Source organism: Lycorma delicatula, chromosome 3 (genome assembly GCF_047948215.1).
Source record: "Lycorma delicatula isolate Av1 chromosome 3, ASM4794821v1, whole genome shotgun sequence".
In the NCBI taxonomy this organism is placed as follows: Eukaryota; Metazoa; Arthropoda; class Insecta; order Hemiptera; family Fulgoridae; genus Lycorma; species Lycorma delicatula.
The window spans coordinates 82,970,247-82,989,312 of NC_134457.1; the positions used below are offsets into that span (position 1 = coordinate 82,970,247).

Sequence of the window (19,066 nt, forward strand, 5' to 3'; positions counted from 1 at the left end):
TAACGTGAAAAAAAAAATTGCAAGATGAACTTTGGGATTATAAAGTGCGTAGTATAATCCCAAAGTTCATCTTGCAATATATATATATATATATATATATATATATATATATATATATATATATATATATATATATATATATGTAATTCTGATTTATTGTTGTGCTTTATAATTTGATATTATATTTTTTTACGCATTCCGTTAAAAAAAATCACATTTTGTTTCAAAAGCTTAATAACAAGAGTAATTTTTAAAGTTTTTGTTCGCGCCTTCAATTGTCAGCTGATCTAATATTTCAGCTGAAAGCGTGTCAACGTAAATATGAAACTGTCATTTAGTGAGGTTAGGTTTTTAGTTGGTTGTTATGTTTAGTTACAAATTTAGCATAATTTGTTCATATTTAGTGGATTAAATATGTTAATAAATTATTAGACAGCCAGTGCTATTGATTTGTACCCAGTATGTCTAATAAATTCAATTTGGACAAATTAAATAGTATAGGATCTGGTGTAGATTTAGCTGAGGTAAGTTATGTAATCTGATTATTACCATCAGATTTTTGAAGAATAATCCAAAAAATTACTTTCTGAAATATTTTATTCCATTCATGTCGCACTACCGTGTTACGTATTCCGTGATATGTTTTTTCTTTAACAAAACCAAATTATTTTTCAAACAAAATAAAAATGATAGCTGAGAATATTCTTTTATTTTAAAACTAAATCTTCATTTTGGCTATATTTTCTTCTGCTGCAGGCCAAGAGTCACAGATGAGCTCATACTTTATTGGCCCAGTTTTTAAAAAGATTTATTAATTGGTGGTGTGTGACCTACATGGAAGCCCTGTAAAATTTCTTTTCTCTCCTATCAGAATTTAAGAATGATTCAGTACTGGGAAGTAAGGCCACTTATTTTTTTATTATACATTAACAATGCATAGAAGGAACTTTCTTATGGTATTCTATTGCCTTTTGCTGATAACAGTAATGTTAAGGGAAATTAAATGATATGAGTGTTTCTTTGAATTCAGCTTTATAGTAGCTATTAATTAATTAATTTATATGTTATTCCAAGACTGAAGTTTTGAATCTATTATTAAAAAATTATTGATTCTGGTTCTTGCAAAATTCTTTGTATACAATATTTTAGGTGCAATTGTGGTAGGTATTCTGTTTGTACCATTACTCCTTAAAATTAACATGCCTCTGACAAAACTATGTATAACTGTCCTTGATTAAATACAGGTTGTTACAAAGACAGTTGCCTTTTTTGGGATTTTCCCCTGTGCTTTATTTATGTCACACAAAATGCAATCTATGTTGGAAGTTGCCTTTTTTTTAAAGGAATAAGAAAAGGGAATGTTTAATCAAAGAGTACTTGTTAAGTTTTTAGATCTTCCTTATCTGGTTTCAGCTTGAAGATCTTAGTGCCCTGTTTAGTTTATGAAGAGAAAGACCACGCAAGTTTAAACAGTTTAGAAATATGAGGTCTGTAAATAAAGTAATGAGACTAGTTTATTTTAGCAGCCAAAGTGGAAACACTGCAAAGTTACTAGTAAACATGGTAATATGAACAGCTGATTCATATTAGGTATTAATATTTTTAGTCTTGTTGCCACGTGAGATGTAAACAAACCTTTCATGAAATGAGTTTTTGTTGTGTGTTACAAAAATGTTGATCAGAAAAACAACAGGGTGTAAGTGCGCCGCCAACTTCTAGGCCAAATTGAAACTGATCCTAATTTTCTAAAAGATTAGGATTTTGTTGTTGGTGATGAATCTTGGATATTTGAGTACGACCTAGAAACAAGACACTAAAACAAGGAGTGGCACACTTCAAACTCACCACATCCCAAAAAAGCTAAAATGAGCAAATCAAAAATAAAAACCATGCTAATTTGTTTCTTCAATAGTAATGGCATTGTCCATAAGGAGTTTTTGTGTAAAGGGCAGACTGTAAATCAATATGTTTACCCTGAAATTTTTGAAAGACTATGGAAAAGAGTTGCCCGCATGAGACCAGCCATCATGACAATGTACTGTGTCACACTGCACCCTCAGTTAATGAGGTTTAGGCAAAGAAAAACATTCCTGTAGTTCCTCAACCACCTTATTCACTTGACTTGATGCCCTACGACTTTTCCTTTCCCGACTTTAGAAAAACACCTCAAAGGACACCATTTTGGAACAGTAGAAAACATTAAAAAAATGTAACTGGCCATCTGAAGTGTATTCTGGTTTCTGAGTTCTAACACTGCTATGAAGAGCGGGAAAACTGTTTGAAGCATTGCATGGCTTCCCAAGGGAACTATTTCAAAGGTGATAGAGTCCATGTGTAATTTGATTGTAAATAAAAAGTTTTTCTTAATCAGTCTCATTACTTTATTTACAGACCTTGTATACTTGGGTGTTGTACTTTGTTGTTGGTGACTTTTGAAATAGGTTTTGAAAGTAGTGTATGTAATAATTCAATTTGTTTATGATTTTATTATTTATTTTGCCATAGTATTTGATTTAGTAAAAAATGTAGTATAACTGTATAGAATGCTGCTTTCTTCTAAGCCATATCAAATATTTCTTTTACAATATTATGTATTACTGTAATTTGAGAAGGTAGCTTGGTTACATTTGTAATAACTGGTCTCAGGCACTGTTGGATGTACTCCATGTTTTTCATCAAAGTTTTTTAAGAGGTTAGAGAATTCTTCATTGTAACTTTCAGTTCTAATGTTTTTCTTGAAAAACCGGATTGTATTTGATAAATAGATTATACATAGATTTTTTTTTATAAGGTTTTTTATTAGGTTTTTCCTATGGCTGCAATTATTAATCAGTGGAATGTATACAGTCTTTGTTCTCGCCCTGAGGATATTGAAATACTAATAAAGGAAGAAAATCCTGTAATACTCAGCAGAAGACTCACCTCCGTCCCTAGGGTGAAGTGTCCTTTTGCAGGTACATCTACAAAAGATATTACTATCATACTGAGGGCAGAGGATGAGAAAGTATGTCTCTTTCATGAAGGAAATCGTAATAGCCACCCGTATTCCAATAGTGAAACCATCCCTGCAGTCACAGTGAAGATATTGGCACTTTTCAAAATGAATATCTCTGTAACTTATATGGCACAGTCATTCGTGCAGTGGTTTTGAGATTTGAACAGACTAGATCGGTGGGAGATGCCAGAAGATCAGGAAGACCAAGATCTTCCGGACATAATGAAAAAAGTAGAGTTTCTAAGGAACAGTGTATCGGAGGATGCCACAATGTCAACACAAAAACGTTCCACTCAGTCAGGCATTAATCGTACATCATTGCACAGAATATTACACAAGGATTTAAACCTTTTTCTTACAAAACCCAATTTGCCTATAAAATTGCCTTGAACAACTACTTATTATGCCTGGAATACTGCTGGTAGTTTATCAACACTGATAATTCCTTTATCCCTAATATGTGAATGAATGATGAAGTCCATTTCCACCTTAGTGGCTATGTTAACAAATAAAGTGCTCGTTTTGGAGTACTGCCAATCCCCAAGTTACATATGACCATCATGTACAGCCACAAAAAGTTTAGATTTTTGTTGGTCTTGAAGGCACTGGATTTGATGACTCCTAATTTTTTTTTTGTTTGGGGCTATTTGAAAGAAAAGGATTATGTAAGTAAGTCACGATATTTAGAAGAACTAATAAACAACATTCATTCAAAATAGCGGCAGTACTGGAAGAAACAATGATTTTAACAGTTCAAAATGTGTTAAAAAAGAGCCTAGATTTGTGAATGCATCAGAGGTCAGCATTTAAAAAATATTATTTTCAAAACATATTCATAAATTATTCTTAGTGAATTTAATTTAAAGATAAAAAAATTAGGTTTGAGTTAATTTGTAATATTTTATTAAAAAAAAAATTGAGAAGTGACTTTTGGCCCACCCTATTTAAAGAAGGAACTTAAGATTCATCTAAATTAAGGTTATTGTAAAAGAACTGGCTACAGTTCACCTATCAGGTTAATAACATTGCTATAATACCAGTTCAAGCTACTCTATAATGTCATAACTGAAACACTTGGAGTAACCAATTCAGACTGTGAAACACAAATGTTTTGCCAGTGTCCCTGACCTGTCAATGAAGTTCCCCCACTTGGATCATCCTGATCCCCATAGAGGAAGACACAGTGAATACCAGTATTGGTATACATAGAGAATACGTGGCTGCTGTGCATGAATACCATCCTGATCCCCGTAGGGGAAGACCCCTTCACCTTGTGACCATCTTGGTCACCACACCACTCCCTCTGTTCCTAGCCCTAATGGACTTTACTAGAAGTCACTTTTTAGACCCTGTAAACTTGATAACATAACACAGTCATCAGTTTGACTTCTGTCAGGATGCCAGTGATGCAAATGTCTTTGCAAACATTTTCAATGTATTTACACAACCTACTGTGGCCTTCGTATGGCCTCTTCCAACCACGACCATCTACTACAACCCTCAACTATCAAATTAACCGATTCATGGAAGCACAATCTTCTTTAACTAAAGTTTTCACACAAAAACTCTTCCTACGTTTCATTTCAATTAGATTATGCACTCAGATCATTACTTGATTGATTCTTTAAACACAAAAAATATTATCGTCATACTAACAAAACAAGTGATGATCACAACAATTTTGTCCTACAATTCAATTTAGTCAAAGTCCTCTTGATTTACTTAAAATTCAAGAAATCGACTCACAAATTTAATAAGCCTCTAATGAAAATATAATAACCTATTTTTCTCTGCTCTGGCCCACTTTTGAGAGCAAGGTCAATGTCTTCATTCCTCCTCACTGAAGCTTCATCACAGAGTTCTCTACACATCATTCTCATCCTGAATATTTCAGCTAACCAAGAATCGATACCAAAATGCCTATCTTGGCAAATTAAGCCACCCAGGTTGCTATTCCATCTATAAAGGCATTAGAACCCTTCAGCCATTCTCTACAGATCTAAGAATCTAAGGAAGCCAGGGACTATGTTCCATTCCCTTTTGGTTTTCCAGTTAATTTGCTGATCAAAACCAGAATTGATCCTCGTAAGTTGAACGTACCGAAGTAGCTCTCTAGCTACTTTGGTACGTTCACTTTGTACCTGGAGCAGACATATAAGACGTACGCACATCATCAATGTCTCTACACTCTAGACCCAAGCCTGAATTAATCAAATCAAATCTGGCCAACCTATCTCAAAAAGCACCATGTCCAGAAAGAAACTGTGTAATATGCTGATTGGGGGAAATCCACCTAACTATCTGCATACTTCTTACATCAGGAAAAATACCATGTGTGTAACAGCAATTGAACGATTCAGTCCAATTTTTGCAGAAAAAATTGTTCGGTACCTGAAAATAAAATTGGAAAAATCCATGGTATTTCAATATTGTAGAAATCTCTTGAAAATCAGATTCATTCAAATAATTTCCATTGTAGTTATGTAGGTAATATTGAAACATAGCCCATTTAAATGAATCTCTCATAATTACATTTTTTAGTTGCTAGAAAATGCAAATTTAAGCAAATAATTATCTCAATTACTTGAGAGTCTGAAAACTGGATACTTCATTTAAATACAGTGTCATTCAGAATCACATAATTAAGTCTCATAATTAGATATTAGGCCTTGTTACATCCAGCTCTACTTTTTTGAATGTGGAATTTATAATGTCTTTATATTTTTAAATCTTGAAAATGTTTTGCTTAAACAACATGCATTAAAAGTAATCTGAGATTGGAGACACGTTACATTATGAGATTGTTCTTTCATATATACAAAAAGATGTGGTATTCAGTAGAACCGATGTATTGGGTATTTAAAAATGTCTTTTTAACATCATGATTACTCACACTCTCATCACACTTCAACACAGATGTCAACTTTTATTTGCCTAAGGCTAAATTAAGATATAAAATAATAGATTGCAATGCATGCACAAACATCCCCACCACAATTGCTTTTTGGATACATTGCAATACACTAGTGTAATGAGTATATTCTATCTGCAGATTCAAAACTGCAACAGAAATTTCAGATTTGAAGAATTATTAAAACATTATTATTCAGTTTGTTCATGTTTGAACAAAATTACAAATTTAAGAGATTTGGTTTCTTTCTTTCTGTGCCATAATTTCTTCTTCAAGAATATTTTTGGGAATTGTTTCAAAAGATTTTTCATAACTGTTACAATTATTTATCAACTTGGTTAATAGAAATATTATACCTTTTGCAGATTTAATTTTTTTTTTTTTTTTTTTTAATTGAACCTGAGTTGATTTTGCAATGGCTAGAACATGCAACTGACCATTGGAGGGAGGAGAGACTTATCTTGGAGTAAAGGGAACTTTTAGAATGATATGGCTCTCCAGAGATTTGAAAGTGTATATCCTAGAGATAATTTTACACTCGCATTGAAAGAAACTAGTGACATTATGTTGTTATACTTCAAATATATTGCCCAAAACTTTTTACTTTTGTCCTAAAAATGGCTTTTTTAAAGGGAAAGGTATAACTTTGAATAACAGACTATATTAAAAATAGCCATTAATTATCAAATCAGTTGCTTTATGTTCACTAGAAGTTAATATGTCATATTACAATGATTAATTAACCTTACATTATTATGTGGCATCTAGTTAGCCACCAGATGTTCAAGAATAGAATAGGTTGTGAGGAATCTCTTTACAAGATAAGTTATTTTATTTTAAACTGGTCAGCACAATTTTTATGCGAATTGTTAATAGAATAACCAAAAACAATCTAAATGGAGGAATAAGTATTATTAATCAGTTGATTATTATGAAAAATAAATTAAGAAGTTATTCAGTTCATCTGATTGGCACTATGAGTATACACATTTGTATTTTGTTAAAAATAGATGGTTTAATTCAGCGATAACATCAAATTAATCAATGTCTGATAGCAGAGATACACAATCCCTGCTTTCTGACTAAAAATGTATAGTCTTACTGCAGCAAAGGTTTGCATTTTAAAGTTTATATTTTTTTTAGTTTTTGACTTATATAATAATATAAAATCAGCAGCATTCATTTAAAAAATATTACATCAAAATTGGTGAGATAGAACTGAAGAAACAAGCTAGAAAAAAAAAATTAAATGGATGAAATTTTGTAAATTGTAAATGGTATGATTGTAAATAGATATCAGTTTTACCAGCATGAATACTGGTGTAAATTTTGTAAATTTTGTTGTGCCTACTTGGACAGAAATTTGACATAGCAGGGATAAATTACAGATTTTCTTTCATTTAAAATACATTCAATTATATTTTTAATTGAGACTACTTCTAGACTTTAAACAATGAGTTGGGCTTAAAATATTATTTTTAATTCATTTTCTACCATATACTTGTAGTTTTTATGTTGAAAACTTTAAATTTTGTTATACTTAAGTTTTGATATTTGGTGCTTTTTTATATTAATATTATTATTGTAATTATTGTTTTCATTTTAAGTATTTGTTATTCTGTACTCTGATTCTAGGTGCCACAAATAAATAAGAAGCGATTATTAACATTTTTGAATGACTTTATCATTACAACTGTATCATTCCTAAATAATTTTGCACAGTCATGTGAAAGCAGATTACACAATTTTGAAATGAAGATGCAAAAATTGGAAGCTGAACTCTGCATAATTGAAACAAAAGTAAAGTTATTTATTTTTTTAACTTTACATTAAAATTAGCATCTCATTGGATTTTTTAAAACCTGTTTATAAAAAATTAAAATTTTAATTGATGAACTATTTGCCATTAAAAAATGGAAAAATAGAATTCTTGCAACAAAAAGTAAATTAATAAATTAAGTAGATAATATGGCTGTGAAAATATTTTAATCAAAATAAATTACAGTTTAACTATTTACCAGATATCTTATAGTAATATGCCATTAATTACATTTATTATGCAGTATATATGGGTTTTATAAAAATATTTGTTTTTAATTTCCTCTGCTAGAAATGTCCTGATGAAAAACCTTCTTTGCCAATAACACGTAAAAAATTAGATTAGTAATCCTAATGTGGTAGAAATATTCCTAAAGGCTTCTGTGACTATCATCAGTAGCAGATTATTTATAAATGGTACAAACACTTCCATAAGATTGTGAATCAGTTGAAAATTATGATAATGTTGTTTAGGAGTTTGTAAGCCCTAATTTAAGAAACCTAATAACAAGTACAACCCCAGGTGCCTTGATTACTGATTCTATTGTTGTAGGAAAATTACAGAATGAAACTTTGAATCTCTCTGTGATGATTAGTTTGTCATTTTAATCTTAATACTTTTCATAGCTGTTAGAGATGAACTAACTTTTAACAAGAACACGCTTATTAAAAATATCTCAACTACTTAACAGGATTCATTTTATATTTGTAAGTGATTAATTTATTTAGAAAGTATATATTATTTAATTAAGTTACTGTTATATAATATTCTGCATGAGAGAGATTTGATCTCAATTTGATTGAGACTGATTTACTGGTTACCTGATTTAAACAACCAATTAAGTCACACCAATCATAGTTAGTGAATTAGCACAATTATTAATTATCTGTTTATGATGTTGCAGAACCGCAGTTCAATTCACATATATTACTGGGTAGGCAACTTAAAACTGAGCTGAGCCAATTCAAACTGCAATTATTTGAGTGTCACGTTTAACCCCCATTAACATCGCTGCTACTATTGGTTGTGCTACTACTCTCATCTACTGTTATTTGTTAACTGTTACTGCTTCAGTGCAATTAAGTTTCCTTCTTTGGAATTGTGTTTTTTCTAAAATGCCTTATTCAGTCAAGGAAAAGGTTCTTATACTGGAAACTTAACGTAAAAATTTCTAAATGTCAGTATCCCAGCAAAGAGTAGCATACATGATTTGGTAAAAAAAATCGGATATAACCCAGAGCGGTTTCAAACAAAACAAAATAGGCAACCTTCGATTAGGACTCCAGAAGCCATAACCAATATTCAAAGAACTTCTGCCCATCCAAAAAACTATACTATGTAATCACTACTAAGTGATGTAAAATGCACGTCTTGTCATAAGATTCTTCATGATTTAAATTTGAAATCATATTATGTTACAACATAAATCAGACAAACCAAAACATCTTGATTATTATGACTGGCTTCTCAAAAACATTGTTGATGGACAGATTGACCCGATGTTGTATTTCATGTCAGATGAGGCATGTTAATTTACTATTGATGAACTGAAGAAGTCAACGGCATTGAAAGCAACCATTTTTGTAAGGGTCTGGTCACTTAGGCACAAAATGCATCACTGCACACCACTTCAAACACCTTTTGTAAAGATGTGGTAAATATGTAAATTTTACTAATGTAATTACAGAGTTTAATTAAATTCATATTTTCATTTCATTCATAAAATGTTGCATGTCGCAACTGTGTTTAGTCTGTAGCAGTTCGATTTTAAGTTCCTCACCTTTTATAATAAATTATTATTACTAACTTACTTTAATGTGTAATAAATTGAACATAAAGTATGTTATGAAGTAGTAAAATCATGAAATAAAAACTGTATATAGATGGAGCCAGATTTTAGAACTCATTTCTCAAGTTAGACATTTATATAGCTTTGAAAATGTATCGATCTTCTCTGTACTTCCATTAATTCCATGAAGGGATTGTTAGCAATGCCATTCCAAAACATTTTTGGCCTTCTTCCAAACTGTTTTTTAGTATAAATATTCAATAAAAAAAGATTCCTGTTATAATTTTCATGACTGTAGAACCTATAAAAAGAAGAAGTATATTCTAATCTTACTATGGACAGAACTTGTTTTGAATTATTATACAGTCCATTTATTATGGCCTATAACAAAATGAAGCATAGCTACAAAGTGTGTGTAGTAGGCTTTTTTTATAGATACTAGGCTGCTTAATCATGATTCTAGTAATGTACTTTACTGTTCATTTAAATGGTAGGTAGGCTACATTGGAAGAATAACTTTCATGAGTTATTTATTTAGCTTAAAATTTCTAAATCATTAGTTTATGCATTACATGCATGTGTGCTTGTGTAATGCAAAACTGTATTTGTAATGTGTTCTTTTTGAAAGAATAAATATCTTTAGTTTTATGATGAAGCTTAAAAAAGGTTGGTAGACTAGAAAACTTAAAAAGGGAAATGAATAGGATAAATGTGGATATAGTAGGAATTAGTGAGGTTCGGTAGGAAGAGGAAGGCGACTTTTGGTCAGGTGATTTTAGAGTAATTAACTCAGCTTCAAATAATGGGCAGGCAGGAGTAGGTTTCATAATGAACAAGAAGATAGGGAAGAGAGTAGAGTATTTCAAAACGCATAGCGATAGAATCATTGTAAGGATAAAATCAAAACCTAAACCGACAACGATTGTTAACGTCTATATGCCTACAAGCGCCCATGATGATGATGAGGTAGAGTATGTATACGAAGAGATTGATGAAGCAATTAAACACGTAAAAGGAGATGAAAATTTAATAATAGTTGGAGATTGGAATGCAAGCATTGGAAAAGGCAAGGAAGGAAATATAGTGGGGGAATATGGGCTGAGCAAAAGGAATTAAAGAGGGGACCGACTTATAGAGTTTTGCACGAAGTATAATTTTGTAATTGCCAACACCCAATTTAAAAATCATAATAGAAGAATATACACTTGGAAAAAGGCAGGCGATACTGCAAGGTATCAGATAGATTATATCATGGTTAAGCAAAGATTTAGAAATCAACTCGTTGACTGCAAAACTTACCCTGGAGCAGACATTGATAGAGACCATAATTTGGTGATAATGAAATGTAGATTGGGGTTTAAAAACCTGAAGAAAAGGTGTCAGATGAATCGGTGGAATATAGAGAAGCTTGAGGAAGAGGAGCTAAAGAAGATTTTTGAGGAGGACATCGCAAGAGGTCTGAGTAAAAAAGATAAGGTAGAAAATGTAGAAGAAGAATGGGAGAATGTTAAAAAGGAAATTCTTAAATCAGCAGAAGCAAACTTAAGCGGAATCAAGAGAACTGGTAGAAAACCTTGGGTTTCAGACGATATATTGCAGCTGATGGATGAATGTAGAAAATATAAGAATGCTAGTGATGAAGAAAGTAAAAGGAACAATCGGCAATTAAGAAATGCTATAAACAGGAAGTGCAAACTGGCGAAAGAAGAGTGGATTAAAGAAAAGTGTTCAGAAGTGGAAAGAGAAATGAACATTGGTAAAATAGACGGAGCATACAGGAAAGTTAAGGAAAATTTTGGGGTACATAAATTAAAATCTAGTAATGTGTTAAACAAAGATGGTACACCAATATATAATACGAAAGGTAAAGTCGATAGATGGGTGGAATATATTGAAGAGTTATACGGAGGAAATGAATTAGAAAATGGTGTTATAGAGGAAGAAGAGGAAGTTGAGGAGGATGAAATGGGAGAAACAATACTGAGATCTGAATTTAAGAGAGCATTAAAAGATTTAAATGGCAGAAAGGCTTCTGGAATAGACGGAATACCTGTAGAATTACTGCGCAGTGCAGGTGAGGTAGCGATTGATAGATTATATAGACTGGTGTGTAATATTTATGAAAAAGGGGAATTTCCGTCAGACTTCAAAAAAAGTGTTATAGTCATGATACCAAAGAAAGCAGGGGCAGATAAATGTGAAGAATACAGAACAATTAGTTTAATTAGTCATGCATCAAAAATCTTAACTAGAATTATATACAGAAGAATTGAGAGAAGAGTGGAAGAAGTGTTAGGAGAAGACCAATTTGGTTTCAGGAAAAGTATAGGGACAAGGGAAGCAATTTTAGGCCTCAGATTAATAGTAGAAGGAAGATTAAAGAAAAACAAACCAACATACTTGGCGTTTATAGACCTAGAAAAGGCATTCGATAACGTAGACTGGAATAAAATGTTCAGCATTTTAAAAAAATTAGGGTTCAAATACAGAGATAGAAGAACAATTGCTAACATGTACAGGAACCAAACAGCAACAGTAATAATTGAAGAACATAAGAAAGAAGCCGTAATAAGAAAGGGAGTCCGACAAGGATGTTCCCTATCCCCGTTACATTTTAATCTTTACATGGAACTAGCAGTTAATGATGTTAAAGAACAATTTAGATTTGGAGTAACAGTACAAGGTGAAAAGATAAAGATGCTACGATTTGCTGATGATATAGTAATTCTAGCCGAGAGTAAAAAGGATTTAGAAGAAACAATGAACGGCATAGTCCTACGCAAGAACTATCGCATGAAAATAAACAAGAACAAAACAAAAGTGAATTGTAGTAGAAATAACAAAGATGGACCAATGAATGTGAAAATAGGAGGAGAAAAGATTATGGAGGTAGAAGAATTTTGTTATTTGGGAAGTAGAATTACTAAAGATGGACGAAGCAGGAGTGATATAAAATGCCGAATAGCACAAGCTAAACGAGCCTTCAGTAAGAAATATAATTTGTTTACATCAAAAATTAATTTAAATGTCAGGAAAAGATTTTTGAAAGTGTATGTTTGGAGTGTCGTTTTATATGGAAGTGAAACTTGGACAATCAGAGTATCTGAGAAGAAAAGATTAGAAGCTTTGAAATGTGGTGCTATAGGAGAATGTTAAAAATCAGATGGGTGGATAAAGTGACAAATGAAGAGGTATTGCGGCAAATAGATGAAGAAAGAAACATTTGGAAAAATATAGTTAAAAGAAGAGACAGACTTATAGACCACATACTAAGGCATCCTGGAATAGTCGCTTTAATATTGGAAGGGCAGGTTGAAGGAAAAAATTGTGTAGGCAGGCCACGTTTGGAATATGTAAAACAAATTGTTAGTGATGTAGGATGTAGAGGGTATACTGAAATGAAACTAAATAGGGAATCTTGGAGAGCTGCATCAAACCAGTCAAATAACTGAAGACAAAAAAAAAAAACTTTTATGATTTAGAATATAATAGAATTTCCTTTCCTTGTGTTTTTTTGTTCTAGCTGAATTCAATTCCAGGCCTTGAAGTTAATGAGGTTGAATCAAGTACCAATGTAAATATTACTAATTTAAGTACAACCAATAATGTGCCTCCCTCCTCATCTCAACCATCTGGAACAGAAGATAAATCCAGTCCTGATGTAATAGATAAAGTCACGGTGTGTATTTATTTGAATGTATATTATTAAAATGTTTTTGAATGATGCATGCATATTAATTCTTGCTGTTTTTAATATTAAAATTGTTCTAGACATAATCAATATATATTTTTAAGAATCTTAACTGTATAATGTAATTTATGTGAAAGTGAAAATATACCATTTGAATTCTTAGTATTAATGTAATCTTATTTTATTCAACAAATGTTCAAGCTACAAATAGTTAATAGAAGAATACACCCTGCAGATGTTTGTGATGGTGAGTGATACATGCATTTTCATTTAATCAAACTACATATATTAGCGTAAATATTGATTAGAATTAAAATTGTACAGTTCTACTGTGATAACTATTAGTGCATATTCCATTTTATCACTTAAGTATTCCATATTCTTTATACCAAAAAGGGTTCATCAGTTAATTTAAATATACATTTTTAGAGCTTCCTTATATTTATATATGTAAGTTCCTAATCCATTAATGCAATTTTAAAGGTTTATGTAATAACCAGATATTGAATTGAACATACAAATATCTGTTATGAGAAAATTATTTTAATCTCAAAATTATTATTTTGAGAAATTAGTAAATTTAAAAAAAAAAGTAAATTATCAGAACTACTGGTTATTCTCTTTTGCTACATACAAAAATGCATTGCACGTAAAAGAGGATCAATTAAAGTATAAGATACTTTAATGGGTACTTTTAATGAGTACTTCATAAAAAGGATCATGGGCAAATTACATATCACTCAACATTTTCAAGATTACAATTATAGGACTAGATAACATCTACATGTTGAAAACAGTATTTTGCCTCATTTCAAGGATTAAGAAATATAACCAACTATGCCACTGTAAAGTTAACATTTCAAATATGTACAAGGTTTTTAAGGACAAAAGATATAATTATTGATAACTATAAAATATAGCAAGGTATTTACATATTTATTTTTATGTGTGGATTATTCATTGATTAAATGTGTAGTTATCTCTTGTTTTCCTTAAATGACAATGTCAGGAATTTCAATTTAAAAGTTAGGCTTACTTAGGTATTTAGTTTACATACTCTTCAAGGTAAACCACTTCTTTATAAAAAGAATAAAACTGTAGTTTTCTATTTATGAAATTATAAATTGTAAAAAAAACTGATATGTCTTCTAATACAATTAAGATTATTTGCCTTTCGTGAAGGTGAAATTAATATATTTTTAATTAAAATTTTTATGGTTTATTATTTTATTAGATTTTATTACAAAAAAAATGATTAAAAATACTTTCCAACTCGTTCTTAACGAAAAGAAACGTTTTTCATTATTTAATGCACATTATACATAATATAATATAAAACATATTAGCATAATATAAAACATATTTTCAATGTTCTATTGCTATTACCTCTATCTTCTACTTTAATAGTCAATATTAAAGCAAGATGGGTAGTTCATCTGAAACAAATTATCATTATAAATGATTACGTTTATTAATTTTTTTTAAATACAAGTTGTAGTTCAAATATAGCTCGTTTTATTCATAGAAGAATTGCCAAAAGCAACATTTAACATTTCCAGTGCGGTGCTGCACTTTATTCCATTCTTAAATTAAAATTTAATGCTGCAAATTCTTTGTTCCATTTTTACCACAAGTTAAAAATCGCCAACCATACCAAAGACATGTTACTTTTCAACAGCCAACAATAAACCAAGCATCCAATATGGCTACCAATGTAAACATATGTTAGAGAGAAGTGTACCAACATAACAACAAAAGAATTGTGACAATTGTATTTATACAGCCCGGGAATTTAAAAATTCTGCATATTTTTTATTAAACCTCGTATTTATTTACAGCACTTTTAGATAAATTTCATAAGAAAGCTACCTATTGTAATAGATACTATGATTCAACTTCTGGAAAATTTTGACATATCTTCACGTTCCACATTCCCCAGACCCCAAAACCACTGTCAGTTTAAAAGTTTATGTATTATATTAATCCTATCAATATAAGTACATAATAATAAAATAAAATAAAATAGGATGACACTTACCTTATTTCATAATTGAAGCAAGAACGCTTTCGCAATTCCCTTGCATCATCATCAGTTGCTGTATATAATTTTTCAAATCATTCATACCAAATTACACATTAAAATTAAAAATTGTATACTAAACATAAGATTTAAAATTGTTAAAAAAAAAGATAACTTTGGCTAGCTAGTCCACATGGATTTCTATTTTGTTTTTATTATTGATTTTAATTTTGACTTTTTAATTTTATTTTATTAAATGACTTCGTATACTTTTTATATATATGCAATTTTTAATTAAAATTTTAAAAAATGTTTGAATTCAAAAATTTTTAGCTTTAATTTCTGTTTTGATTTTAATTCGGTAAAAGATCTTTTAACAATTTAAAATTTTAAATCTTATGTATAGTATAGGATTTTTAATGTGTAATTTGGTATGAATGATTTGAAAATTTATTTAGAGCAATTGATGATGCGAGGGACTCGCGAAAGTGCTCTTGCTTGAATTATGGAATAAGGTAGGTATCATGCTATTTTATTATTCTGTACTAAGGTTGAGTGGATTAATATAATTTGTGTAGTGCATTGGAATATGATTCTCAAAAGGATCGATTTTAGAAAAAAACATATATATATATATATATATTCATATTGAGCAAATACAACAACGTATTGTATTGAATGAATTTGAAATTTTTCTTAACCTTAAGGTAGAAATCTTTTTTATCCCCTACTTAGCACCAGTGAAATCTACCTCCGCCTTCTGGCATGCCAAAAGGGATTTTTTGATTTTCATTTATAATTAGTATTTTTTTTCTATAAAATAAATTATTTCTGTCTTGCTGTACAGCATTATAACATACCAATTAGCATCTCTTTGTAGCAGTAAAATTGTGAAAGAGTTTTCAGTGGTTCTTGTAGTCTCCTTCAGTGTCAGAAAAGTGATTTCATCATTTTAAAATCTTGTTCAGTATATTCTTTGGGACTTTCTTCTGCTTATGTGTTTCAAAGTATTTTCAATTCATTTTCATAACTCATTTCCAAGTGATTTCACATTGAAATGCTTAAACCATTCTGAGAATGGGAAGCCCATTACTCAGAGTGGTTTTGTTCTTTCTCCAGACTGCTAGCAAATTAGTGTCTGCAAGTTGTGCTAAAGAACTTTGATATTGCCTGCTGTTACATTCTTCCTTGCATTGTTCAAAAATTTTATTGCGTGTAATAAGAAAATTGCAATAGAATTTGGTATATTGATGTAGAAAATAATTTTTTGTTTTTGATACTGATACTGAACTTCTAAGCCAACTTTATGTATAGGCTACAACATGCTCATGAAGTTTGTAGGTAGAAGATAAAATTAGTCTTTGTTAAATTTAAATTTTGATGGACTTGACAGTTGGCATATTATACTTTTGTTAGAGTAGAAGTTTTCTGTTTTCTAAAAATAAGTGTTGGTTCCACTTTTTAAGTCTATCTCCAACAATACTTGATGTCATACACACATTTGTTTAAAGTCTAGTTAACAGGAAGTTTTTTAATGTTTTTTTGTAACCTAGGATTATGTTTCTTCTCAATAACTAAAAGTTTCTTTTTAATTCCCATCTTTGTTAAAAATGTTCTTTATATAAGATCATCTAAGGTCTCGTGAGGTAGTTTGTTCCTTTTCACATGTTATGGTTAGATCCATGTCTTCTGCTTCGCACTAATTTTTATGAAGGAAATCAAATATTGAGCTTTTTCTGACCACTTCTTGAGCCATTAAATTCACTGTCAAACAGTTTTCCAAATTCTTCAAATGTGTAAAGAGGGGTGTAAAATCTATTGTGGAAAAAGTTGTAACCTGATATGGATTTCAGTGAATAAGGGTTCTGGTTCATATAATATTTCATGAATATGTGCATACTTTAAAGGAAATGTAAATATTATGTTCATTTGAAAATATATCTTTGAACGAACCTGATTATTACTCAAAATGCACACTTTTGGGCAGTTATATTTGTTGTTGTTTCAATTGTGTTATGTGTTTTATTCCTTTAATTTCATATTATAAAGAATATTGCACAAATATTTTGACAAATCACAAACAGCTGTACCACATTTTACAAAAGCATATCTTAAGTGGCTCTCAAAGTAGGCATAATAAATATTTACAGTACATAAAACTGCAGCTGTTGTTTAATACCTCCAACGCAAAGAATCTGATGATAAAAGATTTTGTTTATGTGAGTACAAGTGACATTGTACATATACACGATTGTGTCATTATAATGCCAAGAATGTCTGTTACCACATCAACAAATATGGAAACGATACTAAAAGTTATATATTGAAAAAAAAATACAATGAACAAAATGTATAATTACTATAGATATGTGCTCCATGAACAAGAACAAAGTAAAAGATTCCAATTTTTTCCATTGAAAACATTAAGTGTATGATTTTGCTTGTCTGGCATATGTGGCAATTTTTATCTGCAAAAATTCTACAACCATAGTTAAGTAAATATATAAAGACAAGATTTTCATGCTCTTACACTTACAGAATTTCATTTCCAAGATGTTTGTAGGTTTGGATTCAAACTGTCAAGAAATATTAAAATCCAGATGATCATTACTGATATTTACATAAACTCATCTTCTATTTTATATAGATAGATTGATATATTAATTAATACTCTGAGAGTATTCACATATCTAATTTGGCTTTGCTGATTTGGAACACATAGGCAGCTTCATCCCTTGTTGGTTCAGTAATGTATCTAACCTTCTCACATCTGTGAATTGTGTGATCAGAATGTGTTAATTTAAACCCATTTTAAGAACCCATGATAAAAAATATCAAGGAACATCATTAAAATAAAATTTGTCTGGCTCTGGACCTTTCATATTTTTACCTATTGCATGAAAAGGAAAGTGCTATCTGCACTATTCTGTTACTGCTTCATATTACATATCAGCTTGTATCATAATATGGATATTTAAAAAATTGTTACTATTTGTTTAAAAAAATTAATTAATTGAAGATTTAAGTTCTTAATTGCTTTTCTGTTTATTTTAATGGTTTACAGGACATTGGAATTGAAACTCAATCGCCAGCTGCAACTACTGCCAGCCAAAATCCTGAACTAGCAAAATACTTTAAAATGTTACAGTTAGGTGTTCCTGCTCAAGCTGTGAAATTAGAGATGGGGTTTGATGGTTGTGATCCTAACCTGCTGGATCAATAAACCTTATATATATTTTTTTAATGTACATATATAATTTTTTGTTGTTTCAATTGTGGTATCTTTTTTATTCATTTAATTTCATATTATAAAGGATATTGCATTATTTGTAAGATGTTCATTTTTTACAATTACCAACATATTTATTTGAAAAATATTAAACTGTATTTGTAAAATAATAAACGTATCAATATGTTTTTTGTGATTAATGCTTTTATAATGTACTTGTAGGAATAAGTATCCTGTTAAAAAACTATTGATTTTTAGCGAGTTAAAATGGCAGTAGGTTTTGAGATTAATAACAGACTTCTGCATCTGTCTACAATTTGTACTACTTTAGTCAAAAAATGCATAAAAAGTATTGCCAAAGTAGCTCTTTTTAGGGATACAGTGTTTTAGAAATTCCAGTATGTTGTTATTTCTTATCATTAAATTTGATGTAATTAGGATTAATTAGGCTGAAGCATGTATAACTGTAAATGGTGGAAACATTGAAAATTCTTTAGTACAATGGCATTTGGTTCTTTTTTTTAGAATCCTAGACATCTTTTTGTTTTTCTATCATTAGTTAAGATAATCAGATAGATGATGGCTGATGAAAAAATGCAATTTCAACCTGGG

General features: G+C 30.3%; 1 protein-coding gene across 2 annotated transcripts; it reads left to right on the top strand.

Moving 5' to 3' along the window:
- The first annotated feature begins 306 nt into the window (after window positions 1-306).
- Window positions 307-18,643, top strand: CCDC53 (Coiled-coil domain containing 53). 2 transcript variants are annotated; one of them, XM_075360088.1, is made up of 4 exons: window positions 307-524; window positions 7,542-7,706; window positions 13,038-13,193; window positions 18,290-18,643. In XM_075360088.1, the coding sequence occupies exons 1-4, from the start codon at window positions 462-464 to the stop codon at window positions 18,446-18,448; spliced, it is 543 nt and encodes a 180-aa protein (XP_075216203.1). In that variant the 5' UTR covers window positions 307-461; the 3' UTR covers window positions 18,449-18,643. The 2 variants fall into 2 exon arrangements, with proteins under 2 accessions (XP_075216203.1, XP_075216204.1); XM_075360089.1 differs by having other exon boundaries at window positions 307-342.
- The last annotated feature ends 423 nt before the right edge of the window (window positions 18,644-19,066 follow it).